The sequence below is a fragment of the Perna viridis genome, chromosome 6 (assembly GCF_037379345.1).
Source record: "Perna viridis isolate PV_CMFRI_1.1 ecotype Kerala chromosome 6, ASM3737934v1, whole genome shotgun sequence".
In the NCBI taxonomy this organism is placed as follows: Eukaryota; Metazoa; Mollusca; class Bivalvia; order Mytilida; family Mytilidae; genus Perna; species Perna viridis.
This window is the reverse complement of record NC_142450.1, coordinates 26,892,222-26,918,311: the sequence shown is the minus strand read 5'-3', so window position 1 is coordinate 26,918,311 and position 26,090 is coordinate 26,892,222. Positions and strand designations below refer to the sequence as shown.

The window sequence follows — 26,090 nt, the reverse complement described above, 5'->3', positions numbered from 1 at the left end:
TGGGGTCATTAATTGTGGTCTCGGCCTTATAAAATCATTACCTGAGTTAGCAAATACATATGTATTTTCTTTCTTTATGATACCAGCATTTTGTCTTGATTTTGGATCAACCAGGTAATTCATCAATACTACTGTATCCTGTGGAATAATTACAGGTACTCCTTTTCCACACTGTCAAAATAATATCAATCATCATTAATCTGTATCTATCTTAATTATAATAAACACTTTAATCAGGAGCTTTGCAAGCGCAGAATGATATGACCACAACATACTCAAAATATCTAGACAACTGTAAGAGATAGCAAAAATCAGGTGTCATACTACTGAAGGGTCTCACTTTGAAGATTCCTTTGAGAAAAAAATTCATCAAAATTGAATGAAAAATAACAATTTTCCAAAACCTACAAAATAACGTTTTTTGTCCCTTAAGTCCCTTTTAGTTTGAAAACATTGAAGATACAAAAAAAACGCTTATCAGCCCTCAATTTAGTCTAGTGAAATAGTCGCATTGGTGACTTAAATGACGTTTTTGCGACTGAAAACAATATTAGTCGGCAATTGGTGACTTGAAATAATATTGACTGGCTACCAAAAATCCGGAAAAAATCATGTCCGAGCCGGTATTTTTCATATGTTACTTAATTGTCATCAGTACGTTTGAAAGTAACGAGATTTTGAAAACGATTTCAAGCGTGTCATCAATTGTTTCTAATTCCCCGTAATGGCGGAGAAAGTAAAACAAACACTTTTGACAAGTTTTTTAACAAGGACACCAGACAAGAAAAACTAAAACCAAAAACACACTAAAAATTAAATAAGTGAATGACCAGGACAAAATGAAAATACATGGTATTACTTTAACTTGTGATAACATTTTTTTTCTGCCAAATTCTGGCGACCTAATTTGTGTTGGCCACTAAAATTTCAAGGTTGGTGGCCAAAAGACCACCTAGTTTCAAAAGGTACTTTGAGGGCTGTTTGTGGTAACTTTTCTGGCATTTTTCAAAGTTATCGTCCAGAAAACAACTTGTCAACAGACACCAGTAACAACATCACCAATACTAGCATCAAACCATAATACGACCACAATTTTTTGAGGTCCTATAAAAATTATAAATGAAAATTTGAAATATTCATTGCTATGTAAACAAAAACTGTTGGTGACTTCGCATGAAAAATATTGTTTGAACAGAAAAAAAAAAAGAAAAAATGCAAAATACAAGCACACATGTTTAGTTTTACCTGGCCTTAGTAAATTTCTTATTTGATTCACTAATCACTGGAGGTTGGCTGATGCCAGCCCAACATGGCGGAGGTGTATTATTGCTACAAGAACGAACCAAAATGCGGTATGATATCAATGGATATTTTTTAACCACAAGAAATCTGTAATAATGGCATATTTCAAATCCCATATGATGCCCGTAACTGCCATAATTAGTTACAGGCATCATAATTTACAGTTATGGTCATAATTTTTAGTTTTATTTATCATCTTTATCATAAATTGCATAATATTTGTATTGCTTTTTCCATTTATTTTTTGTTATGAACATTTAATGACGTAAAAACTGTCTGGGAATTACAAAATTAAGGCTTCTCTTGAAAAAAATTAAGCATTTTCTTGACATACATGAGTTGTCTCCCTTCATAATTGGCTGACCGTAACTGCAGTTAGGGGCATCAGCCAACCTCCAGTGACTAATGATAGGTTAAACCCCAACACCAGATAATGTTTACCCATATTCTAAGAAATGGCTACTCGTCACCATTTGTTTGATCATGTTGAAACTCATAAGAGTAAGGGTTAGTAATCTTTCTGTATAATGTCTAAAACTTTCATCTGTTTGAATAGCATTAAATAACATGTACTCTTTCAGATAGAAATGATGCTACAGTGAAACCTGTCTAAACCAAACCCTTCGAGACTGAACACTTTGTTTGGATTAGACAGTTGTTCAATTTACACGGTTTTATTTACTAAAGAAAATTCATTATAAATAAATAAATCATGATACTATTGTTCAGTGAAGACAGATTTCTGGTTTGGTCAAGACAGGCTTTACTGTATCTGATTTTTATACAACCAATTTATCAAACAAATGCATAGTTGAGCCCTGTGTTTGTTTAAATGTAGTTTCTCGATTTCTAAAAGTATTTTTGTCATTCAAAATATGGCAGACTTTGTCTCTTTACCTGTGTATGCCTGCCGTTTATTTCCCTTAACTTTCATTTGTGTGCTTCATTTTCAAATTGTAGTGTTGTCGACATCTAGCAAAGTATTCAACATAAACCGATGGGTGCTATGGGTGGTCTTGAACTTGAAACTCTTGCTTTGTGCCCCACAATGACTTTCAGATGAAGAACAACAACCAAAAGACCTGTTCTCTTTTGCTTGGAATTTTTATGTACATATGCATTTTTCTTGCAGGTAATAAAGTATTGAATTTTCTCCATTTCAGAAATTGCCAAATTTTTTACCATCAATTCAGATAGACAAAAAAAACAATAAAAATAATTTACATACCTTCCCTCTGATTTCCACCAAATGCTGAGATTTTAACATCTCTCGCTCAAGATCGGTGTAGTGATCCCTAAGACTCAACTCAACATCATCCACCTCTGTGCTCCTATCTTTGTAACCTTTGATGCTATAAGATGTTCAAATACAATGAATTAGTTTCTGATAACTACATTTTGTACTTTCTGCAAAGCAAAGTTTGTGTGAAATATATCAATTCTCTTTATCTTGATAAAAAAAGGATTTCATTGGAGTTCCTCATTTTCAAAATCTGCAATAAAATATTTGGAAGAATGTAAAATCATAATTGTAGGGTAAAAGTAACCATAGTATACTGTAAAAGTTCTTTTCATGGTTTGTTCAAACCATGGAAGTAATGTAATGAATGTTCAAATCTTTTTTTCCTGGTCAAATACAATATGTTATCTATCTGATAATCCTAAAATGCTTAATTTTGTTTTTAATAATTAGAGAAGTGCAACCGCCTCTCTTTTTTCATGTTGCCAGAATGTAAGCTGATTAGACACATCCCTTCAAATTAACAGTTTTCCGAATGAGGCAGAATTATTAAATTTAATACATGTAGAGACATTATTCAGAAAAAAAACTTTTGATTTTCTACATTTAAAAATATGTCCTTCTTCAGGTATTAAAGGTGGCATGATATGTAATACATTTGTGTATTAGCTATTTTTTGTTGATTTCAGTACCCAGTATCCACACAGAAATTACTTTTGAATTAAGAACTGTACAAAATTGTGCTTTGTTCCAAATATTTTGCAGAAAACATTCATTTATTCCATTCATTAGAAGATGCATCTGATTAGCTTACAGGCAGTACTCAGCCTAGTCATTTGTCCACTAATTACCTATATTAAAATTACCATTTGGCTTTGTCTACCTTTTTAATATAAGAAACGTACAGAACATGTGTTTTCTTTCACTCTTAACCCATACTTTACCTCATACTCTCCAACTCTCCAACAATGTCTTGTGGAAGAGGTAGTTTAATCCTTTTGTTAAATTTTCTCTCATTCAATGTGACACTAGCCAATTTAGTTACTTTGTAAGTCCATTCATCTTTCATTAATCTCTCAACATCCAAACAATGTTTTAGTCCTTCTTTGTCTCCTTGTTTAATACAGTATCCAATCTTCGACGTCAACATTCTGGATATATCGAATCCAAGCTTTATAGCAGTTGAGGGATGCTCAAGAGTTTCATCAAATTCTTCACCACAAGCCATTAAGGTACACTTCACAAGAAGATCAAAATAACATGGTTGTAAAAAGTCTCAAAGTGATTTGCTTTCCGCTGTTTCCTTCATTAAAAGCATAAGTAGACGTGCTGCTAATCGCATGCGAAAACTTGTACTATTGGCTCTTTTCAATTTGTTATCTATATTCTTCATCAACCATATGTCACCTAAACTAACTATCAAAGGGTCAGCAATTGCAACATTTGTTATTTCATCCCTCCACATTGTGGGAATAACTTCTTTATTCAAAAGTTTGGAACCCTGAGGGGTTATCTGTCCCTTTTGTATTTTGGATCGTATGACTGCTGCTCCTTTATTCCATATGTCATTAGTGATTTTTCTTCCAGGACATGTCTTTTGGTGCTTTGTTATATTATCAAATAAAATCCACTCATAGCAGTTTTCACAAGGACCATATTCATCTAAATTAAATGACTGTTTGCGTCTTCTAACCAAAATTTCCCCATCTCCATTTTTCAACACAAAATCGTTATGTTGGTAGTCACCTTTGTTCCTAAGTAAGGTTTTTTTAATTGATAGTTCATTTTCTAATAATTTCTTTCCTGCATGGTCAGTGTCCCTCGACTTTTTAATATCTTCTTTAAGTTTTAGGATTTCTCTAACTTCCTCTCTATGACAATGCTTATTTTCTAAATGCGTATGTATATTTGTGAAAAGTGAAAGACAGTAAAAACAGGAATGCACAATGTCATATGACCTTTTGCTTTTTGATTTTTCATTGTCCGTCCTTTTTTTAACATAAATTTTGTTGTATTTGGAATCAAATAGGCAGTCATCTGCATTCAACTCTCTTTCATTTTTTGCTTTTTCAAATATTGAGCTTGCTTCAGAACAGCTATCTCCTATCTGCACAACAGAACCAGCTTGTCTCTCATCTACTGCAGTCATCACAGAACCAGCTTGTTTCTGCTCCACTGCAGCCCCAGAATCAGTATGAATCTCATCTACTGCAGTCATAACAGAACCAGCGTGTCTCTCATCAATTGAATTCATCACAGAACCAGTTTGTTTCTGCTCCATTGCAGCCCCAGAATCAGTATGTATCTCATATACTGCAGTCATCACAGAATCAATGTGTACCTCATCAACTGAAGTCATCACAGAACAAGCTTGTCTCTCATCAACTGAAGTCATCACAGAAGAACAAGCTTGCCTCTGCTCCACAGCAGCCCCAGAATCAGTATGTATCTCATCAACTGAAGTCATCACAGAATTAGTGTGTATCTCATCAACTGAAGTCATCACAGAATCAGTGTGTATCTCATCAACTGCAGTCATTACAGAACCAGCTTGTCTCTCATCTACTTCATTCACAGAACTATCTATTATCTCTGTGTATGTAGCTTCAGGGAGTAAATACTTGCTAGGAATTATTTCACTAATGTCACTTTCATATTCTGATTCTGTATTGTAAACATAATCTGGATCTTTGTCAACATCGTCTTCATCAGAGACTTCATTTTCTCCCTCTTCCATCAATATACAAATTGGTTCAAAACAACTGTCTTGTCTGTCAGATACAGGACTCAAAGGCACAAGACTAGTTTGTCTCTCATCTACTGAAGTCATCATAGAACCAGTTTGTCTCTGCTCCACTGCAACCCCAGAATCAGCATGTATCTCATCTACTGGTCACCACAGAACCTGCTTGTCTCTGCTCCACTGTAGCCCCAGAATCAGTATGTATTGCATCTACTGCAGTCATCACAGAACCAGTGTGTCTCATATCTACTGCAGTCATCACAGAACAAGCTTGTTTCTCATCTACTGAAGTCATCACAGAAGAACCAGCTTGTCTCTGCTCCAATGGAACCCCAGAATCAGTATGTTTCTCATTAGCTGCAATCATCACAGAACCAGCATGTCTCTCATCTACTGAAGTCTTCACAGAAGAACCAGCTTGTCTCTGCTCCACTGTAGCCCCAGAATCTGTATGCATCTTATCTACTGCAGTCATCAAAGAACCAGTGTGTCTCTGCTCCACTGGAGCCCCAGAATCAGTATGTATCTCATCTACTGCAGTCATCACAGAGTTATCGTTTATCTCATTAACTGAAGTCCCAGAATCAGTATGTATATCATCCACTGAAGTCACCACAGAACCTGCTTGTCTCTGCTTCACTAGAGCCCCATAATCAGTATGTATCTCATCTACTTCAGTCATCACAAAACAAGCTTGTTTCTCATCTACTAAAGTCATCAAAAAAGAACCAGCTTGTCTCTGCTCCACTGGAACCCCAGAATCAATATGTATCTCATCTACTGCAATCATCACAGAACCAGAATGTCTCTCATCTACTGAAGTCCTCACAGAACCAGCATGTCTCTGCACCGCTGGAGCCCCAGAATCAGTATGTATCTCATCTACTGCAGTCATCACAGAAACATCGTGTCTCTCATCAACTGAAGTCATCACAGAATCAGTATGTCTCCCAACTACATCAGCCATCACAGAGTCAGCGTGTATCTCATCAACTAAAGTCCAAGAATCAGTATGTATCTCATCCACTGAAGTCATCACAGAACCAGCTTGTTTCTGCTCCACTGGAGCCCCAGAATCAGTATGTATCTCATCTACTGCAGTCATCACAAAATCATTGTGTCTCTGGTCTGCTGAAGTCATTACAGAATAAGTGTGTATCTCATCAACTGAAGTCATTTCAAAACCTGCTTGTCTCTCATCTACTTCAGCCATCACAGAATCAGTGTGTCTCTGCTCCATTGGAGCCCCAGAATCGGTATGTATCTCATCTACTGCAGTCATCACAGAACCAGCATGTCTCTCATCTACTGAAGTCCTCACAGAACCAGCATGTCTCTCATCTACTGAAGTCCTCACAGAAGAACCAGCTTGTCTCTGCTCCACTGCAGTCCCAGAATCATTATGTATTTCATCTACTGAAATCATCACTGAACCAGCATGTCTCTCTGCTCCACTGGAGCCCCAGAATCAGTATGTATCTCATCTACTGCAGTCATCACAGAAACATTGTGTCTCCCATCGACATCAGCCATCAGAGAGTCAGCATGTATCTCATCCACTGAAGTCATCACAGAACCAGCTTGTCTCTGCTCCACTGGCGCCCCAGAATCAGTATGTATCTCATCTACTGCAGTCATAACAGAACCAGCATGTCTCCCATCTTCTGAAGTCAACACAGAACTAACTTGTCTCTGCTCCACTGCAACCCCAGAATCAGCATGTATCTCATCTACTGAAGTCACCACAGAACCTGCTTGTCTCTGCTCCACTGTAGCCCCAGAATCAGTATGTATTGCATCTACTGCAGTCATCACAGAACCAGTGTGTCTCATATCTACTGCAGTCATCACAGAACAAGCTTGTTTCTCATCTACTGAAGTCATCACCGAAGAACCAGCTTGTCTCTGCTCCAATGGAACCCCAGAATCAGTATGTTTCTCATTAGCTGCAATCATCACAGAACCAGCATGTCTCTCATCTACTGAAGTCTTCACAGAAGAACCAGCTTGTCTCTGCTCCACCTTAGCCCCAGAATCTGTATGCATCTTATCTACTGCAGTCATCAAAGAACCAGTGTGTCTCTGCTCCACTGGAGCCCCAGAATCAGTATGTATCTCATCTACTGCAGTCATCACAGAGTTATCGTTTATCTCATTAATTGAAGTCCCAGAATCAGTATGTATATCATCCACTGAAGTCATCACAGAACCTGCTTGTCTCTGCTTCACTAGAGCCCCATAATCAGTATGTATCTCATCTACTGCAGTCATCACAGAACCAGTGTGTCTCATATCTACTTCAGTCATCACAAAACAAGCTTGTCTCTCATCTACTGAAGTCCTCACAGAACCAGCATGTCTCTGCACCACTGGAGCCCCAGAATCAGTATGTATCTCATCTACTGCAGTCATCACAGAAACATCGTGTCTCTCATCAACTGAAGTCATCACAGAATCAGTATGTCTCCCAACTACATCAGCCATCACAGAGTCAGCGTGTATCTCATCAACTAAAGTCCAAGAATCAGTATGTATCTCATCCACTGAAGTCATCACAGAACCAGCTTGTTTCTGCTTCACTGGAGCCCCAGAATCAGTATGTATCTCATCTACTGCAGTCATCACAAAATCATTGTGTCTCTGGTCTGCTGAAGTCATTACAGAATAAGTGTGTATCTCATCAACTGAAGTCATTTCAAAACCTGCTTGTCTCTCATCTACTTCAGCCATCACAGAATCAGTGTGTCTCTGCTCCATTGGAGCCCCAGAATCGGTATGTATCTCATCTACTGCAGTCATCACAGAACCAGCATGTCTCTCATCTACTGAAGTCCTCACAGAACCAGCATGTCTCTCATCTACTGAAGTCCTCACAGAAGAACCAGCTTGTCTCTGCTCCACTACAGTCCCAGAATCATTATGTATTTCATCTACTGAAATCATCACTGAACCAGCATGTCTCTGCTCCACTGGAGCCCCAGAATCAGTATGTATCTCATCTACTGCAGTCATCACAGAAACATTGTGTCTCCCATCGACATCAGCCATCAGAGAGTCAGCATGTATCTCATCCACTGAAGTCATCACAGAACCAGCTTGTCTCTGCTCCACTGGAGCCCCAGAATCAGTATGTATCTCATCTACTGCAGTCATAACAGAACCAGCATGTCTCCCATCTTCTGAAGTCAACACAGAACTAACTTGTCTCTGCTCCACTGCAACCCCAGAATCAGCATGTATCTCATCTACTGAAGTCACCACAGAACCTGCTTGTCTCTGCTCCACTGTAGCCCCAGAATCAGTATGTATTGCATCTACTGCAGTCATCACAGAACCAGTGTGTCTCATATCTACTGCAGTCATCACAGAACAAGCTTGTTTCTCATCTACTGAAGTCATCACCGAAGAACCAGCTTGTCTCTGCTCCAATGGAACCCCAGAATCAGTATGTTTCTCATTAGCTGCAATCATCACAGAACCAGCATGTCTCTCATCTACTGAAGTCTTCACAGAAGAACCAGCTTGTCTCTGCTCCACCTTAGCCCCAGAATCTGTATGCATCTTATCTACTGCAGTCATCAAAGAACCAGTGTGTCTCTGCTCCACTGGAGCCCCAGAATCAGTATGTATCTCATCTACTGCAGTCATCACAGAGTTAGCGTTTATCTCATTAATTGAAGTCCCAGAATCAGTATGTATATCATCCACTGAAGTCATCACAGAACCTGCTTGTCTCTGCTTCACTAGAGCCCCATAATCAGTATGTATCTCATCTACTGCAGTCATCACAGAACCAGTGTGTCTCATATCTACTTCAGTCATCACAAAACAAGCTTGTCTCTCATCTACTGAAGTCCTCACAGAACCAGCATGTCTCTGCACCACTGGAGCCCCAGAATCAGTATGTATCTCATCTACTGCAGTCATCACAGAAACATCGTGTCTCTCATCAACTGAAGTCATCACAGAATCAGTATGTCTCCCATCTACATCAGCCATCACAGAGTCAGCGTGTATCTCATCAACTAAAGTCCAAGAATCAGTATGTATCTCATCCACTGAAGTCATCACAGAACCAGCTTGTTTCTGCTCCACTGGAGCCCCAGAATCAGTATGTATCTCATCTACTGCAGTCATCACAAAATCATTGTGTCTCTGGTCTGCTGAAGTCATTAAAGAATAAGTGTGTATCTCATCAACTGAAGTCATTTCAAAACCTGCTTGTCTCTCATCTACTTCAGCCATCACAGAATCAGTGTGTCTCTGCTCCATTGGAGCCCCAGAATCAGTATGTATCTCATCTACTGCATTCATCACAGAACCAGCATGTCTCTCATCTACTGAAGTCCTCACAGAACCAGCATGTCTCTCATCTACTGAAGTCCTCACAGAAGAACCAGCTTGTCTCTGCTCCACTGCAGTCCCAGAATCATTATGTATTTCATCTACTGAAATCATCACTGAACCAGCATGTCTCTGCTCCACTGGAGCCCCAGAATCAGTATGTATCTCATCTACTGCAGTCATCACAGAAACATTGTGTCTCCCATCGACATCAGCCATCAGAGAGTCAGCATGTATCTCATCCACTAAAGTCATCACAGAACCAGCTTGTCTCTGCTCCACTGGAGCCCCAGAATCAGTATGTATCTCATTTACTGCAGTCATAACAGAACCAGCATGTCTCCCATCTTCTGAAGTCAACACAGAACTAACTTGTCTCTGCTCCACTGCAACCCCAGAATCGGCATGTATCTCATCTACTGGTCACCACAGAACCTGCTTGTCTCTGCTCCACTGTAGCCCCAGAATCAGTATGTATTGCATCTACTGCAGTCATCACAGAACCAGTGTGTCTCATATCTACTGCAGTCATCACAGAACAAGCTTGTTTCTCATCTACTGAAGTCATCACAGAAGAACCAGCTTGTCTCTGCTCCAATGGAACCCCAGAATCAGTATGTTTCTCATTAGCTGCAATCATCACAGAACCAGCATGTCTCTCATCTACTGAAGTCTTCACAGAAGAACCAGCTTGTCTCTGCTCCACTGTAGCCCCAGAATCTGTATGCATCTTATCTACTGCAGTCATCAAAGAACCAGTGTGTCTCTGCTCCACTGGAGCCCCAGAATCAGTATGTATCTCATCTACTGCAGTCATCACAGAGTTAGCGTTTATCTCATTAACTGAAGTCCCAGAATCAGTATGTATATCATCCACTGAAGTCATCACAGAACCTGCTTGTCTCTGCTTCACTAGAGCCCCATAATCAGTATGTATCTCATCTACTGCAGTCATCACAGAACCAGTGTGTCTTATATCTACTTCAGTCATCACAAAACAAGCTTGTTTCTCATCTACTAAAGTCATCAAAAAAGAACCAGCTTGTCTCTGCTCCACTGGAACCCCAGAATCAATATGTATCTCATCTACTGCAATCATCACAGAACCAGAATGTCTCTCATCTACTGAAGTCCTCACAGAACCAGCATGTCTCTGCACCACTGGAGCCCCAGAATCAGTATGTATCTCATCTACTGCAGTCATCACAGAACCAGCTTGTTTCTGCTCCACTGGAGCCCCAGAATCAGTATGTATCTCATCTACTGCAGTCATCACAGAATCATTGTGTCTCTGGTCTGCTGAAGTCATTACAGAATAAGTGTGTATCTCATCAACTAAAGTCATTTCAAAACCTGCTTGTCTCTCATCTACTTCAGCCATCACAGAATCAGTGTGTCTCTGCTCCATTGGAGCCCAAGAATCAGTATGTATCTCATCTACTGCAGTCATCACAGAACCAGCATGTCTCTCATCTACTGAAGTCCTCACAGAAGAACCAGCTTGTCTCTGCTCCACTGTAGTCCCAGAATCAGTATGTATTTCATCTACTGAAGTCATCACTGAACCAGCATGTCTCTGCTCCACTGGAGCCCCAGAATCAGTATGTATCTCATCTACTGCAGTCATCACAGAAACATTGTGTCTCTCATCAACTGAAGTCATCACAGAATCAGTGTGTCTCCCATAGACATCAGCCATCAGAGAGTCAGCATGTATCTCAACCACTGAAGTCATCACAGAACCAGCTTGTCTCTGCTCCACTGTAGCCCCAGAATCATTATGTATCTCATCTACTGCAGTCATAACAGAACCAGCATGTCTCCCATCTTCTGAAGTCAACACAGAACTAACTTGTCTCTGCTCCACTGGACCAGTGGCCCCAGAATCAGTATGTATCTCATCTACTGCAGTCATAACAGAACCAGCATGTCTCTCATCTTCTGAAGTCAACACAGAACTAACTTGTCTCTGCTCCACTGGAGCCCCAGAATTAGTATGTATCTCATCTACTGCAGTCATCAAAGAACCAGCATGTTTCTTATCTACTGAAGTCATCACAGAACCAGTTTGTTTACCATCTCCCATCGTTGGAACACTGTCTAGAGCAACTGGAAAAAAAAGGATATATTTCAGGGTGTGGTGGAACATTAAGGCAGAGTTAGTACTAGAGTATATGTTCGAGTTAAATCTTAGAGTCAAGATTCGGGTTGAAATGTGGACTTAAGAATCCAAGTTAAATCTAGTTTAATTTAGAGTTAATGATCAAGAAGTTTGTAATGATTTGTATAAACTACTAATTCATGACATATGGCATCTCTTTATACGATATAGAATATCCGGCTATTACGCCTTACGAAATATCAAGCTTTATTAGCTAATGCCTTTTTCCGCCTATGGGTTTGCATACATATGTCTAATTCTGCAACATACATCTCAGGCAAGACAAAAACATTACCTTTTTTCAACCATTCCAGATCTTCATTTAAGCACTTCAAAGTATTAAAAAGATTCTTTCTCTTGCAGTAATCTGAAGAGAAAAATACAAATACTTAAGATTCACCAAATTTCATTTATTTACAATTTTGTATCTATTGTTTGATTCTCAAATCATAATTATATGTATGCAATTTCATTTGGGTTGAGTACAATAAATATTTCAGCAACTTTATTGCTAAACATGTCAGACAATTGATGTCACAATTAGTAATTTTAAAATACAGAGACTTAACAAACATGGCATAGTTTACATTATGTGTTTTTATGTTCATGTTTCTGTTACAAAAAATTTCAACATCACAGTATCTCACTAAGTATTTAATTGAAAGAACAAAATTAAAACCAAGCATATTTGTATTGTTAAAGCAGTAATTTACAACAATACACAATTTCATAATAATTACTATAGTAAATATCTTAAAACTGAGATGCTGCAAGTGCAGCATGATACGAACGCAGCATGTCAATAAATGAATGTTGGAAAAAACTTTGAAATATTCTGTAGGACAGAGTAATGTTTTTGACATTGTAATATGCTTGACACAATTTTGTTCTGGACCCCTTGTTAAAAATTTGAAGATCGGCCAAAATACATTTTCTGCATGTTTTACCCATATTATCTCAAAAGCTGCAAGAGATAGAAAAATCTGTTGCCATACTGCTGAAAGCACTCACCACTGAGAGGAATCCAATGAAAAGAATCCCCTCAAAATTGGATGAAAATTTAAAGTTCAAATAAGCCACAAAATGACAATTTTTTCTGCTTCAGCCCCTTTCATCTCAAAAATGGTAAGAAATACCAAAAAAAATGCTTGGAGTGACTATTCCAGTATTTTTCACAAGGAATCCAATAGAAAATACCCCATCAAAAATAGGACAACAAATAAAAAAGTTTGGGTGTGGCCATTTTTCACCATAATACTTAGTCTTGTGGTATACCAAATCTTAAGTCTCCATTCAATAATAAAAAATAATAATCATAAGGATTACAGTAAGGTCTTCCCTGTCAGGAAAGATCTTATTAAGAAATGGATCAAACACAATATCTCTGAACTTCTCTTGGAAGACATAATAATAACTAACTTAGCTCACATAACTCTTAGATTCTGCTTGTATAGATTTTTACATTAAGCATATTCAAGTTGTATATATAATTAGCTATTTTACTTATTTGCAGATTAAATTCAGTTAAGAATAATACCAGGCCAATAACTAAGTAAAATATAATAATACAAATTGAACTCTCTATTAAAGAAGGTGAGGAAGGTCTCTTGCATTTGTGTTCAATAGTTGCATCCAAAATAAAGTTGTTTAGAATGAGAAAAATGAAAAAATACAGGTACAATTTGTTTGGTTCCTTACAAAATCTGGATATATACTTGGATTTTAGCATATAGATAAATGATAACTGTACCAATCCTTGACAGTTACTGACAGTGGGAATCTTCACATTTGGGGAGCTTAATAACCAATTTTCTAGCCAAAAAATCATGCATATTCTTCAAAGATTAATTAATAAATGCAAAATTGAAGTTCTGTTCCTTGTATTACTTCAGAAAAATTTTGAAAGTTGATGGTTTCAGTACTGTAGCAATGGTAGATCGAGTGCACCTAGCTATATATATATGCAATAAAACTGAGCAATTGACTCAATGAGTTGTAATCGATGGTACAATTTAAAAGCAGGAAATGTTTGACATACACTTATCTTGTATTAATGTGAACATCTCTATCTATGTCTGTTGCATTAGTTTAAAACAATTAATAATACAGCTTTCATTCCTTTTGTTCTCACAGACAGGTCTACTAGATAAGTCAATACTATTTTCTGAAACTGAATCAGTGTTCCTTAATGCAATGCGGCAAAATCTGACACACTGTTCTGATGTCAAGCGCAAATAAACCTTTTGATTCTCTTCTGATTCCTATTTTGAAGGTCGGAAAAACATGAAAAAGTCATTTGCTTAGTTTATCTGAAAAAGAAATCTGTGCTCTGGGTATTTTTCTTATGAAATAATTACGAACAGTCCTATCTAACTAAATCACTTTCAACGCTGTTTTCTCCATGTACATGTACATGTACACGTACAATGTATCAAACACATCCCTACATGTATTGCAAAGTTTATATGCATGATGTATGTTTGATCTTTATGCATTTTTGTGTAGATAAAATCCTATTGCTTGAATTTCCTGTGTATAATGTTTTTTTATTTTTTAAAACATTTCCTTCATATTCAGTGTGTACCTATAATAACATGTTAAAAAAAAATGCAAACACTGACTAGTCCGTATTTTATTTATACTGTTACCCAATGAATTTCTTTGGTGCACCGTTTTACAAATTAGGTGCACGGATGCACATATAAATTCTCAGCAGTCATGTTTAAATATCTGTGCTCAATAGCCTAGTTTAAGTATTTGACAGGACTCTTAGGTACATACAGAGCGGTCTTGTTGTGCTTAATATTTTCAGCAGTAAAGCATTTGCCGTCTTTTCAAATCTCTGCATAGCGTGTATTTTGTGTCAAATGGACTTGTCTTTTATGTTTTTGGTAGCTGCATCCTGCAAACAGGTTTGCATTCAATCATGTCTATCAAAAACTTTAGTTAACCGTCTCTTGAAAAACATGGGCGCATCACAATTGGTGGGGGTGCGAAAATGTCTCGTGGGTTATCAGGTTATATTAGCTAGGTGCGGCCGAGAACCACTTGAGGTAAGGATGTCCACATAACATAGATGATAGTAGTTTTTATACGACCGCAATTTTTTTGCGGTCGTATAAAAACTACTGTTTTACTACTGCAAAAAATTTGCGGTCGTATAATGGTATCATGCTGTCAGCGTTGTCATTGTCCATAGACACTTTCGTTTCGGTGCGATAACTTGAATATAAGTGAAAAGATCTTCATGAAATTATACCATAAGGTGTCATACCACAAAAGGAAGCCTGGGATTGAATGGGGGGGGGGGGGGTTGTGTCTTGAACCATTTAGGAGTAAGGGGCCAAAAAGGGGCAAGAAACAAGCATTTTCATGATGTCGTGACAATAACATGAGTAACTGTGAATGGTTCTCTTTGACATTGTACCACATGGTGTCATATTACAAAAGAAAGGCAAAAAATAATTTTGGGGGTTGTGTCTTTAGCCATTTTGGAATTAAGGGCCAAAAAGGGGCCTGAAACATGCATTTTACTTATGTCTGGACAATAATTTGATTAAAAGTGTATGAATCTCTTTGAAATTAAACCTCGAGGTGCCATACCATAAAATATGTCATGAACTTTTTAAGAATTAGGGGTCAAAAAAGGGGTCAAATTCTTTTAATGTCAATCCTAATTTAGAGCTGTATCAATTAAGCTTGAATAGTATGCCCACACTTGTTGGAGTTTGGACCTTGTTTGGAATTGCACAACACAGTTGTTCTATTTTTAGGTATGAATCAATATATACACACATTAACTGTTCATTGATTTTGAACATGTGTATCATTTGATATGAAGTGAGGTAAGCATATTCTAACATTCTATATGTAAAAAAAAGGGCAAGAATGCTAATTAGTGTTGACTGATTATTATTGTATACTGTGTGCTAAGAAATTGAATGATTGTTTTTTTTATTTTTCTACAACCAGCTGAGTTATTGAATAAATTTGTATAATTAGGAAAGGTTCAATGTAATATTTATTTTGGACATGCATTTATTATTCACTTCTTTATTACCAGGAATATTCTCATAGGTGGATCCAAAGAAGGGGGTGTTTTAGCCTGCCACTCCCCCCCCCCTTTAATGAAATTGAAAATTTTTAAAGTGTTAAATATTTTATGTCAAAATAATATCAATCTTTTGTCCCTTGTGGTCTAACAAAAATTTAACTCTGGATATTCTTAGACTTCTTTAATTTTCCACTGTATTGAAATTATAGATATCAGGTCAAATCAGGGAATTTTTTTGAATTCTTTGAACAGGTTCATCCTGTGTCAGAATCTTATGCTCTGTCAAATATTTAATCAGAATCCAAACTCTGAGCTGTATTAAGTTTGACTGTTATGTCCATACTTGCCCCAACTGTTCAGGATTCGACCACTGCGGTCGTATCATGCTGCACCCTGCAAAGCATTTTATTAAACCTGGGTTAAAACTATGGCATTCTATTATGCATTTGAGCAGAGAGACCATTTGTTTCCAACTTTTCCCACTTCAATTTCCTACTATTCGTTATCATAATGTTCCAATGAAAATTTGATATTTGGTATTTTTCTCGTTTTTTAAAACCGCTATGTGAATTCTTAAACATTGAGGGAATTGTTGATTTCTTCTAAAAGTAATTACATTTATCTACATCGATTTGTACATGCACATGCATACATCGTATGTTTTACTTATTGTACACAGAATATATTAAACACTAGTTAACTAGATATAATTGTTATTCACAGCGTAACAGATCTTTCCCCAGCTCCCCATTGTCACAGGAGCATTCTAAATCACTTTGTACGCTTCCACGAATTTTTTCATATTTTAAAAAATTTCTTCTATTTTTTTGACTGGCAGCCATTTTCTAAGGTTCAGTATAGTCAATCGATAGTCCTTACAATGGCCTATTTTCAAAGTAAGTATCAACTTTCTACAACTTTTTCCTATTTATAATAATTTTTTGTCGACTTTAAACAGCCGCCATCTTGAAATGGTGGCCAGGTTTGATTTTTAAATATGAAGTTGCACAATTTCAAGTAGTGCCCTACTTTTGTGCCAAGTTTGGTTTCAATCCATTCAGTCATTTCCAAGAACACTCTTGGACAAATCCAGATTAGATAAAAGAATTTTAAAAAAGAAGTAAAAACAATATGTTCCCCAACTTTGAAACATGCTTATTATACGCCAAAATAGTGTAGTATCAAAATTATGATTTTCACCGTTATTTTGTTGATTGGGCCCAAAGCGAAAATTTGAAAGAGACAAGACCTCTCATTTATGTAGAGACCACATTTATTCGATGTTAACCACTAACTTGCAAAATTGAGTCTAGATATATTCCTACGTTCAGGCGCTTGACTAGAATTTTTTACTTTTCGGTACATGTACAGCACGATAATTATGACTATACCATAAAAGAGTCATCATGGTCAAAGTTTTGCAGGAATGTTAGAGGAATGGTCTTAGATTAAAGATATAGTTAAGTTGTTCTAATTGCAGACATCAGTCTATATTAATAGTTAATCTTTTTCTTTGGTTTAGTCAAATATCAGACAAGGACACTTTGATCTTTAGAGGGTTTGAAAACAGGTTTTGGAACATATTAAAGTCACTTAACAAGACCAGTTATTTACCGAAATACAGTAGGTGGGTATTATTTCTTCTTACTCTATTATACAGGATGTTTGTCTAGTTACTTATATAATGATAATAGTACGATGTTAATTTTTACATTTGGTTACGTTTTTATCTTCTTGCCTTAACAAATCCATTATACTAACGTGTTTTTTAGACCACTTCTTATAATAAGTATGTTTTATACGCATACGTGCAACAAAACCAGTCCCAACATTGATTAACAACCGTCTACTACACTGTACCCTATTCATTACTATCACATTAAGAAGAGTGCGTTCTCAGTGAGAACATGTGTGTGAACGTTTCCGGAATGCGGTACATTTCTAGAAAACATCATGTATTTTGTCTCATACAGACACAAAAATAATGCTTGTTCTGATAGCATAAAATAAGCATGAGAAACATCAGCAACTTCTTGTCATGTCATTTAGTGCTACTATGTAGTTGAAGAGGCAATGGTAATACATGATTTCTGTATGCTGTATATCCGTCTCATCTACATTGATTCCGTTTTCAGCGGATTATATTTTCATTTAGTGCCGAATTTTAGAAATGGCTGATTTTAATACTTTTTGACAACGCTGTTTAACAGAACGAGAGACAAACATGGTTGATACACATACATTGACACTACATAAAACATTTGTTTATTTTAAAGGGGAATAAAAAACAAAGACAAACATGCAAATCTGAAAAGATAAAAGTTGAAATGTATATCTAAGTGGTTTCACTAATGAATAATTCAGTTGTGTCAGTAGTATACATGTTTATCAAATGACGTAAAACATATGACAAAGGTAAAATTGTTTTTCAATTTATTCAACAAATACTGAAAGAATACTTATTTAACTTAGTTTATTATTTTTTGTAAAGGAAAACATATTTTTATTTTTTATTTTTATTGACAGATAAGGTATTAAAATTGTTTTTATAAAATATTGGAAATAATTTTAAGTCTACCAAAGGGAGATAATTTCATTTCTGCTCTTAGGCACCACAGAGCCTTATGTACCCTCGTCCTTTGGTATGATGAGTTGTATCTTGTAAATGTTTTCTGTAATTGTAACCTATCAGCTTCATGTTAGGAGGGGTCATACGTGTGCCATTGTGGGATATTTCATTCCAAGTCTGTACTTTTTTAATACAAAAATTGTAAAAAAACATGTAGGTAAATCAAGGTAGTCAAGGACATTAAACACATCCCACATATTTTAGATGTGAAGATCAAATTTAATTTCCAGACTCCTTTAATCTGGTCTTTATCGGCATGTGCTTACAGACAACCATACTTACCTGTACTGGTCATTGATATGAATTTACAATTAACCACGAAACTTTTCAAAAGTGAATATATTGGCGCCAGAAAAATTGCCAGCAGGTTTTTTTTTTTGTTGCCATTTGAATAAAAAATTTGCATTATGCCATTCTTAAGGATATAACTGTTATGAATTATTTTGAAAAGTAACCCTTCTAAGTTATATCTGACTCATTTTAATGAAATTTTCTGAAATAACTGAAGTTTTTTCCATTAAGAAATATGAAACATATTACTGAATTAAGTTACTTTTGAAATGTCAACATAAAATCAAAAAATCTCTAATTTTTAGTTCAATTGTACCATGATATCATATATCAAAACACAGCTTGAAACATCATTTCTCAGTTTAAATACTCATTACTTCAATTTCTGTACTTTATTAGATACTGGTATAACACCAATCCATAGCTGGAATTTTGTATTTTTAGAGAAAAACTTTCAAATATGGTGGAAAAACTTTATAAGACAATAATTGCATGTGAAATTGTTGCATATTTTTTCAATTAACTGATCTAGGTTATTTTACAAAGAAGGATAAAATAAATATAACTTGAGGTAGTTATTTTTAAAAATAACCTACATAAGTTATGCCCTTGACTGATACATCAGCAAGTAAAAATTACCATTGATTAAAAATGATTTACACAAAAAATTACTAATGAGTGATACAGGCTCCCGAGAGCCTCTTGTTATGAATATTCATTGATGACAACAAAGATCTTTTTAATTTAAATTGAAGCTCACAGTTTTTCTTTAATTGTAGAAATAATTGATGATGACCAGGAAACTGAAAATGAAGACAACCAAGACCAGTGTAAAGGTGTAACCCAGAAATCTAACAGTGGTGAGTTCAGAAACAATTTTTGGACACAATTTTGGTCATTTTCAAAAGACATGTAAGTTAATTCAAATTATTTTCCAACTGTCATATTCAATTCTCAGACTGACACAAGTCTGAGATTGAATAAATGATTTTGAGAGAAGTTTCAGTTGATAACAAAATACTAACGCATTCCAGATTCAAAATATGGAGTTCATTTTACCTTCTTTTTGTGTTGCCTGCTGCTTAAGCAGGGCGACACACAAGGATCATTTCAGTCGTCATCGTTACACTTCTTGTATCTGCAACACCTCTTTAATGCTCTGATGAAATTCAGTCAAACTTGCACTGATTGTTCTACATGAGATGAAGTTTTGCACATCCTATTTTATTTATTTATTATTTATTTTTTTGGTTTCTTATAGCAAAATAGGGTTTTAAGTGTAGTTTGGGGGGAGGGGGGTACACCTCTCTTATCCGCTATTCCTTCTTAATGCCTTGACATAATTACCGGTAAACCTAACCTACACAGATTGTCCATTTGTTATCTTTAATCTTCTTATATCATGTAAGTAGCTTGGCAAAAAACCCAATTTTTAAGCACACAATGTCACATACATATAGGATGCAGTATCCTCTTGCTAACCATTATGTTCAACCTCTAGAATATTACATTTTTAAAAATTGGCTAGGTTAATGCAAGTGACACAAGTCTTCTTTGGACCATGGAAGACCCATTCCTGTGTATCCATTGCAATAACTATGCGTCAAGATTATTCTCATCTAAAATAAAATTCTGAATAGTTCACACCAAAAAATGGTCTTTCAATTATTCTGTAATTGTAGAAATAATTGATAATGATCAGGAAACTGAAAATGAAGACCACCAAGACCAATGCAAAGGTGCAACCCAGAAATCTAACAGTGGTGAGTTCAGTAACAAATTTAGCTCACCTTATTTTCTTAACCACATGTATATATATGGCAAGACTGTTTACAGTAAATTGTAGATTACAATAATCTGATTGACTCTTTCAGGGCCTAAGCTTAAAAAAAGAGTTTAAATTTGTTCGATCTGTGAAAATGCAAGTTACAACTTTATCAATTTCTAAAGGCAATATGAGTTTTCAGCTTTCCCTCTGGAACTGTTTGGTCAAGGCAATTGGTTGTTTTTGTCAAGCTTAAGCCATGGAAGGAAACTTACACACCATCATCTGTGTCTGTCTTGTTGGTTCCCGTATTTACATTAAAAATGTGGTCAAGCACAAATAAATTTTTTATGCCCCGTCTTTAGGCAAATGACACATTAAGTTTTACCCTTGTCTGTATGTTCGTCCTGTTAGATATTGGTCAAAGATTACTTGGCATGTATATATTGGATTGATTTGATATTTGGTCTGAAGCATCTTCAGGGTAAGTTGTAAAAAGTTTGTCATATACATACGTGTTAACCCTCCCATTTCCTGTGACAGACCTTTCTCCCGACAGTACATAGTCTCCTGTGTGGGAGACACAAATATCCATCGCAGAAGGTGTAGTGTATCAAGACATGGTTATCTATATACAAAGTTTTTCTTTCTTACATGTATTTACCACAATTTCAGTTTAAAACAGTCGTCACACTATATCTCCTGCTTTTCTGATATAGATTGCAGATGTCCTGCAAAGAGGGTCTAACAGGGCAACACGTATGGTCAAATATTTCCTTCCTGTTTTCCAATACTTTGAATTTTCACACTTGTTTAATGACCATATTTTCGTCAAGATATCTGAAGTATTTTGAAATAGTGAAATGATCTTTCAATTATTCTGTAGTTGTAGAAATAATTGATGGTGATCAGGAAACTGAAAATGAAGACCACCAAGACCAATGCAAAGGTGTAACCCAGAAATCTAACAGTGGTGAGTTCAATAACAAATGTCGTTCACCTTAACCAGCTGTTTCATTTTTTTTAACATATTTGACATATTTTAAAAACTAACCAAATTTCAAAATAAGGTACCAGAATATAGAATGAATTATAATAGGCTATTCAAAAGAATTGTTCTATTTCTCAGTCCTTTTTAACTTTAAAGCAGTGTGGATTTGCGGGCTGTTATTTTCATTATTTTTTTATTTTGCTTCAAGATTAGTGAAAAAAATTGACCAATGTCTCTTTAACATATTTTCACTAAGAAAATCTTCTGGTTTCTCACAAATAATACAGTTGGAGATGACTCTGGAGAGACAAACAGTTTTGCCTCATTCCTCATTTCTTTTCATTGAATATCTTTGAAAATTCATGTTTGCTTAGAGTTACTTAAAAACAAGCAAGAATAGTTCCATCCATGATTTTGGTATAAATTCAATGGAGATAAGTAAATAAAATTGAAAAGACTTGGGGTAAATGCCAGAGAGACTGCTCTCCTTCCACTAGATAAAACTGGGAATTTACAAACTTGGGAGGTCTCCACAAGGCCTTTAACAAGGGTGGAATTCCACTCCTTGCGAAATGCTCTATTCAGGTAACAGCAGTATAATTTTACGTATACATGTTTTATTTATTTTGGACAATTTAGAGCTTTTTACAAGGAAGGGAATTCCACTCTGTTGAAGGCATTGTGGAGATTTGTAAATTTCCTGTTTTTCTCGTGGATGGAGTGCAGTCTCTCTGTCACATGCCCCATATCTTTCCATTTTCATATATATCCGCCAAATAAATAAAACATTTATTCGTAAAATTATACTTGCCCTACCTGAATATTATCAAAAATTTACAGGTAAAAATACTTAATACAGAAACAGAGACAAACCTCTGACTCCAATTCCTGACTTGGGACAGGCATATGAGATGTGGTCAGAATAAACTAGTTAAGTGATATCCCAAACATCCCCTTACAAGTAGCCAAAGGAAATTTCAAAGAAAACAAAAGCAGTAAAAGATGAACTATAAAAATCAAACAGAAGGTCACCCAATCTGACTAGAGAATATTGTGAAAGTACAATTGTTCATGGGGTACCAATTTTCATGGTTTTCATGGTTAGACCAAACCATGAAATTTGGTTCCCAACAAAAAGGAGATTCCCATTGATGTTAATACTGAAAACCTCACAACCACGAATTCAAGAATTCGTGGTTGTGTTTCTGCCCTAATCCACAAAAATTGGTACCCTTTCACAGTACCTGAACAAGTCAAGTTATCTATTTTACCAATTCATAAAGGAAACAAAGAAAGAACAATCTTGGTTCAGAAAAATGTGGAAAAACTGGTCTGAAATTGAGATAATTTTTAGACTTCTGAAATGCCTTCAGGATTTAAGGAATTCGAGTATGCAAGTCTACTATGATGAGTCACAGATTCAATTTTTATATCATTTAGCTCTGCTGATTTTTATCAAAATCACCTACCCAGACTTTCTTTCCAAATCTTAAAATGTTGAGTTAATTTTCTGGTGGTGATATTTGCCACAATAAGCAGACTTTGCACTTAAGTGGACATGGCCATTTGTGTTGTTCCCACACATCTAGTTTTACAAAATATTTGCTTAAGTATTGATTTCAATGAAACTCGCAGCAAATTTTCTTTACATTTTGATCATGTGAACCTCTTGTTTTTATATATTGATAATTCTCATATATATATTATTATATATACATTTGTAATATAAGCAAAATGTTTAGTTTAGTGTTTTTCCAAAAGTGAAGACCCCCCCCCACCTTTTTTTTCAAATAAGAATAATGAAATTAGATATCACCATATAGCGGGAAATTTTTGCATGGTTTACAGAAGTTGGAAAATAAAAGGTCACTAAATTTTAGTCTTGTAACTTCTTTCATGTGTAAATCCCTGAAGCATGAAAAAGAGGACTGTTAGAAATTAACTTCTTAATTTTGTAATAAAATCACGAAATTTTGCACCTTCAAAAATTACCTGCTGTATGGTATGTTTCCTCAGAAGAACCATCTTATAAATTGTATACGTGTAGTACTTGCTTTTGGCACACAGCATTAAATTCAACATCACTTGCAATTATTTTGTAGTCAGTGCTACAAAAAAGAGAAACAGAATGTTTTTGGAAGATGATGGTGAGGCGACAAAAGTAAAGAAAACAAAAAAAGGTAACAATAGCTTGCTACTCCATATTAGGTATTTTTGTCGGGCCTGCGACCTCAGAATTAAAACCTTTCGACAGATTATGTGTCATGTGACTTCGACCTCATTTTCATGGTTCAATGACTTTGTAAACTTTACTTCAAATTTTCACATTCGAGACCCTTTCTCAGCAAGTGTAATACCTATGCCATTCATATTTGGTCTATAATTGCATCTAAGAGAGTACATGCCAAACTGACATATGTCATTGGACCTTCACCCCAATATCATGGTTCAGTGACTTCGAAAAATTTTCAACATATTTTTACATTCTAGTCGATGTTACAGTGACTGTAGTGCCTAGACCCATCATAATTCATTAACATCTACAACTGATGGGTATATATGCCAGTCCGATAATTGTCATCTGACCTTAAACTTAATTTTTCACTTCAGTGACTTGTCATATTTTTTGCATTCTATTTCATTTCTCCACAAATATTGTAGCTAGACTCAGTTTATTTGGTAGGTACATTTGTATTGGCTGTTACATGGCTGTCTAATATTTGTCATCTGACATTGACCTCAATTTCAGGGTTGAGTGACTTTCATAATATTTTCAAATTCAAGTGTTTTTACAACAATGAACATCTATTATGCCTATGTTCACATTATATATTTTAAAAGTTTTATTGATGGATACTTGTTTGTCTGACACCTGTCACATGGCCTTGACCTAATTTTCAAAGTTGAATGACTTAGATCATTACTTCATTATTGTTATATCTGGAACTATGTTATTTGGTCTGTTGGTCAATTCTAGTGCATAACTGATATTTAAACAGTTTTCACCTGGTGTTTCCCTAAATTTCATTGGTGAGCGACTTTTGACATACATGTCTCATTGATATTATTATACCTAGCAAAACAGGTACATGAGTATTAATTCTTATGATGCATTATCTTTGTCAGTTAACCACTATTAAGTCAGTATCTTTTTAGGGTCAATGTCACTTAACAGGCGAGACTGTTTCATGTGTCCACACTTGTTATAGAAGCTCATTTTTGTTTTTGAAAACAAAAATATTATGCCATTGCATGCACCTTTAATTGAACAAGCAAAGTATTTGAGCATATGCACTCAGGTTTATCCAGTTTTAGATAAAGCACTCAAGAAGTGCCAAAATTTAACAATAAGATTTAATGTCTATGACAAAATTTCTCTGAATAAAGGAAGGGAAAACTTCTTGTATCAGCAAACTAAAGATAGGTTTAAGCTTTTCATTTCTTCAGCTCTCCTTTCCTAAAAGGAAATATGAAATTTACTGTCATTGTCCATCATAAACTGTTTTTTCCTCTGAAATTGGCAGATTGTACCAAAATTTAGTAGGAATGATGTATGGAAGAACCTCTACAAACAATCTGCCTTTGGTTCTGAATGGATTAACAATACACATGTTGCTTGTCCATCTTTAATTTAAATGCATATTTGCTAGTTTTATAAGATCCTTTTCTCAGAAACTACTGTAAATTCAGATTAATTGTGATGCTTTTATTGGAATTAAAATGCAACAGGGATTTAAAGTCAATAATTTAAATTTTCATTTTTTAATTTCTTGTACAAATGAAGTTGATTTTTCTTAATATTGCACAAAATTGCAATAATAAATGCACATAATAATTTCTAAATTTACAGTACTTGGCAGGTTGTAACCAAACTTAAAAGGAATGACAAATAATCAAAATATTTCACTAATGTCTATATTAGAATAACACGTGTGTTTACAGTGTCCTTTTCTGGTTTTCAGTTGAAAGAATAGCATGGAGCAGGGAAGAGGAGAATGAAATCCAAAAGTATCTAGGACATCTGATCAAAAAGAGAAAATGCCCAGGGAAAGAAGATTGTGTTACAGCTATGAAAAAAAGTAAAAGTGGCAGTGGATTAATCCACAAGAGAAACTGGGAAACATTGAAGAAGAAGGTCTCAAATATGATACAAAGACAGCGTAAAAGTTAGAAATAGAATGTTTGTTTTGAATGCCTCAGACTTGGTATTTTTTGATGCCTTGGTTTTTTGTCTCACATTGTTGCTTAAAGGAAAGACAGTCCAAATCTTGTAGTCATCATCCACACTTTTTCAAACACATATAGTCTGGTAGTGGTCTGAAATATATTTTTTTTAAAACATTGGTAATTACAAAATATAAATTTGTTCACAGATTTTACACTAATAGATAAAGAAGATATGGGAAAATTTCAAAATTGAAACCAATTAATCGAGTATTGAATTAATATTAGGGTTTTGAGTACTCGACATCCCTAGAAAATGTTAATTTTAATTTTTTCTGCAATTTGACAGATAATTTTTTCATTTTGTTTTGGTTAACCTTCTGATAAAGATTTATTTCAAACTTTT

The 26,090-nt window shown here is 35.5% G+C and overlaps 5 protein-coding genes across 12 annotated transcripts in view; 2 read left to right on the top strand and 3 right to left on the bottom strand.

Annotated features, from left to right (window-relative positions):
• Positions 1 to 4,571, bottom strand: part of LOC148614299 (uncharacterized) — a 36,189-nt gene extending 31,618 nt beyond the window's left edge. For 2 of the 3 annotated variants that reach the window (XM_088588353.1, XM_088588352.1), the window contains exons 1-3: positions 3,487 to 3,810; positions 2,531 to 2,654; positions 42 to 171 (exon numbers count right to left, since the gene is read on the bottom strand). In XM_088588353.1, the coding sequence (XP_088444479.1) occupies positions 42 to 171; positions 2,531 to 2,654; positions 3,487 to 3,770 (538 nt within the window). In that variant the 5' untranslated portion in view covers positions 3,771 to 3,810. Of the gene's footprint in view, positions 1 to 41; positions 172 to 2,530; positions 2,655 to 3,486 lie in introns of all 3 variants that reach the window. The other variant, XM_088588354.1, reaches the window with a different exon arrangement.
• The window catches only part of LOC148614296 (uncharacterized), a 41,455-nt gene extending 23,984 nt beyond the window's left edge, over positions 1 to 17,471 (top strand). For both annotated transcript variants that reach the window (XM_088588362.1, XM_088588363.1), the window contains one exon: positions 17,367 to 17,471. The gene's annotated coding sequence lies outside the window, so the exon portion shown is untranslated. The remainder of the gene's footprint in view (positions 1 to 17,366) is intronic.
• LOC148614295 (uncharacterized) lies at positions 719 to 25,712 on the top strand. 5 transcript variants are annotated; one of them, XM_088588356.1, is made up of 6 exons: positions 719 to 852; positions 19,544 to 19,624; positions 20,447 to 20,527; positions 21,416 to 21,502; positions 23,623 to 23,700; positions 25,483 to 25,712. In XM_088588356.1, the coding sequence occupies exons 1-6, from the start codon at positions 840 to 842 to the stop codon at positions 25,689 to 25,691; spliced, it is 549 nt and encodes a 182-aa protein (XP_088444482.1). In that variant the 5' UTR covers positions 719 to 839; the 3' UTR covers positions 25,692 to 25,712. The 5 variants fall into 5 exon arrangements, with proteins under 5 accessions (XP_088444482.1, XP_088444485.1, XP_088444484.1 ...); XM_088588355.1 differs by lacking the exon at positions 719 to 852 and adding an exon at positions 15,689 to 16,740; XM_088588359.1 differs by lacking the exon at positions 20,447 to 20,527 and having other exon boundaries at positions 21,422 to 21,502.
• Positions 6,569 to 9,953, bottom strand: LOC148614298 (uncharacterized). Its single transcript, XM_088588349.1, has one exon. The coding sequence runs from the start codon at positions 9,951 to 9,953 to the stop codon at positions 6,711 to 6,713; it is 3,243 nt and encodes a 1,080-aa protein (XP_088444475.1). The 3' UTR covers positions 6,569 to 6,710.
• Positions 10,042 to 12,151, bottom strand: LOC148614297 (uncharacterized). Its single transcript, XM_088588350.1, has 2 exons — positions 12,086 to 12,151; positions 10,042 to 11,738 (listed from the first exon to the last, which is right to left on the bottom strand). Exon 2 carries the CDS (start codon positions 11,713 to 11,715, stop codon positions 10,042 to 10,044), a length of 1,674 nt encoding a protein of 557 aa, XP_088444476.1. The 5' UTR covers positions 11,716 to 11,738; positions 12,086 to 12,151.
• Positions 25,713 to 26,090: the final 378 nt, after the last annotated feature.

Bases quoted from the DNA above. Each gene is read 5' to 3' on its own strand.
- LOC148614298 (XM_088588349.1), bottom strand. From the start codon at position 9,953: ATGACTGCAGTAAATGAGATACATACTGATTCTGGGGCTCCAGTGGAG.
- LOC148614297 (XM_088588350.1), bottom strand. From the start codon at position 11,715: ATGGGAGATGGTAAACAAACTGGTTCTGTGATGACTTCAGTAGATAAG.
- LOC148614295 (XM_088588355.1), top strand. The intron at 19,625-20,446 runs GTGAGTTCAGAA...CTGTAATTGTAG, and splicing joins AACCCAGAAATCTAACAGTG to AAATAATTGATAATGATCAG. The intron at 23,701-25,482 runs GTAACAATAGCT...TCTGGTTTTCAG, and splicing joins AGTAAAGAAAACAAAAAAAG to TTGAAAGAATAGCATGGAGC.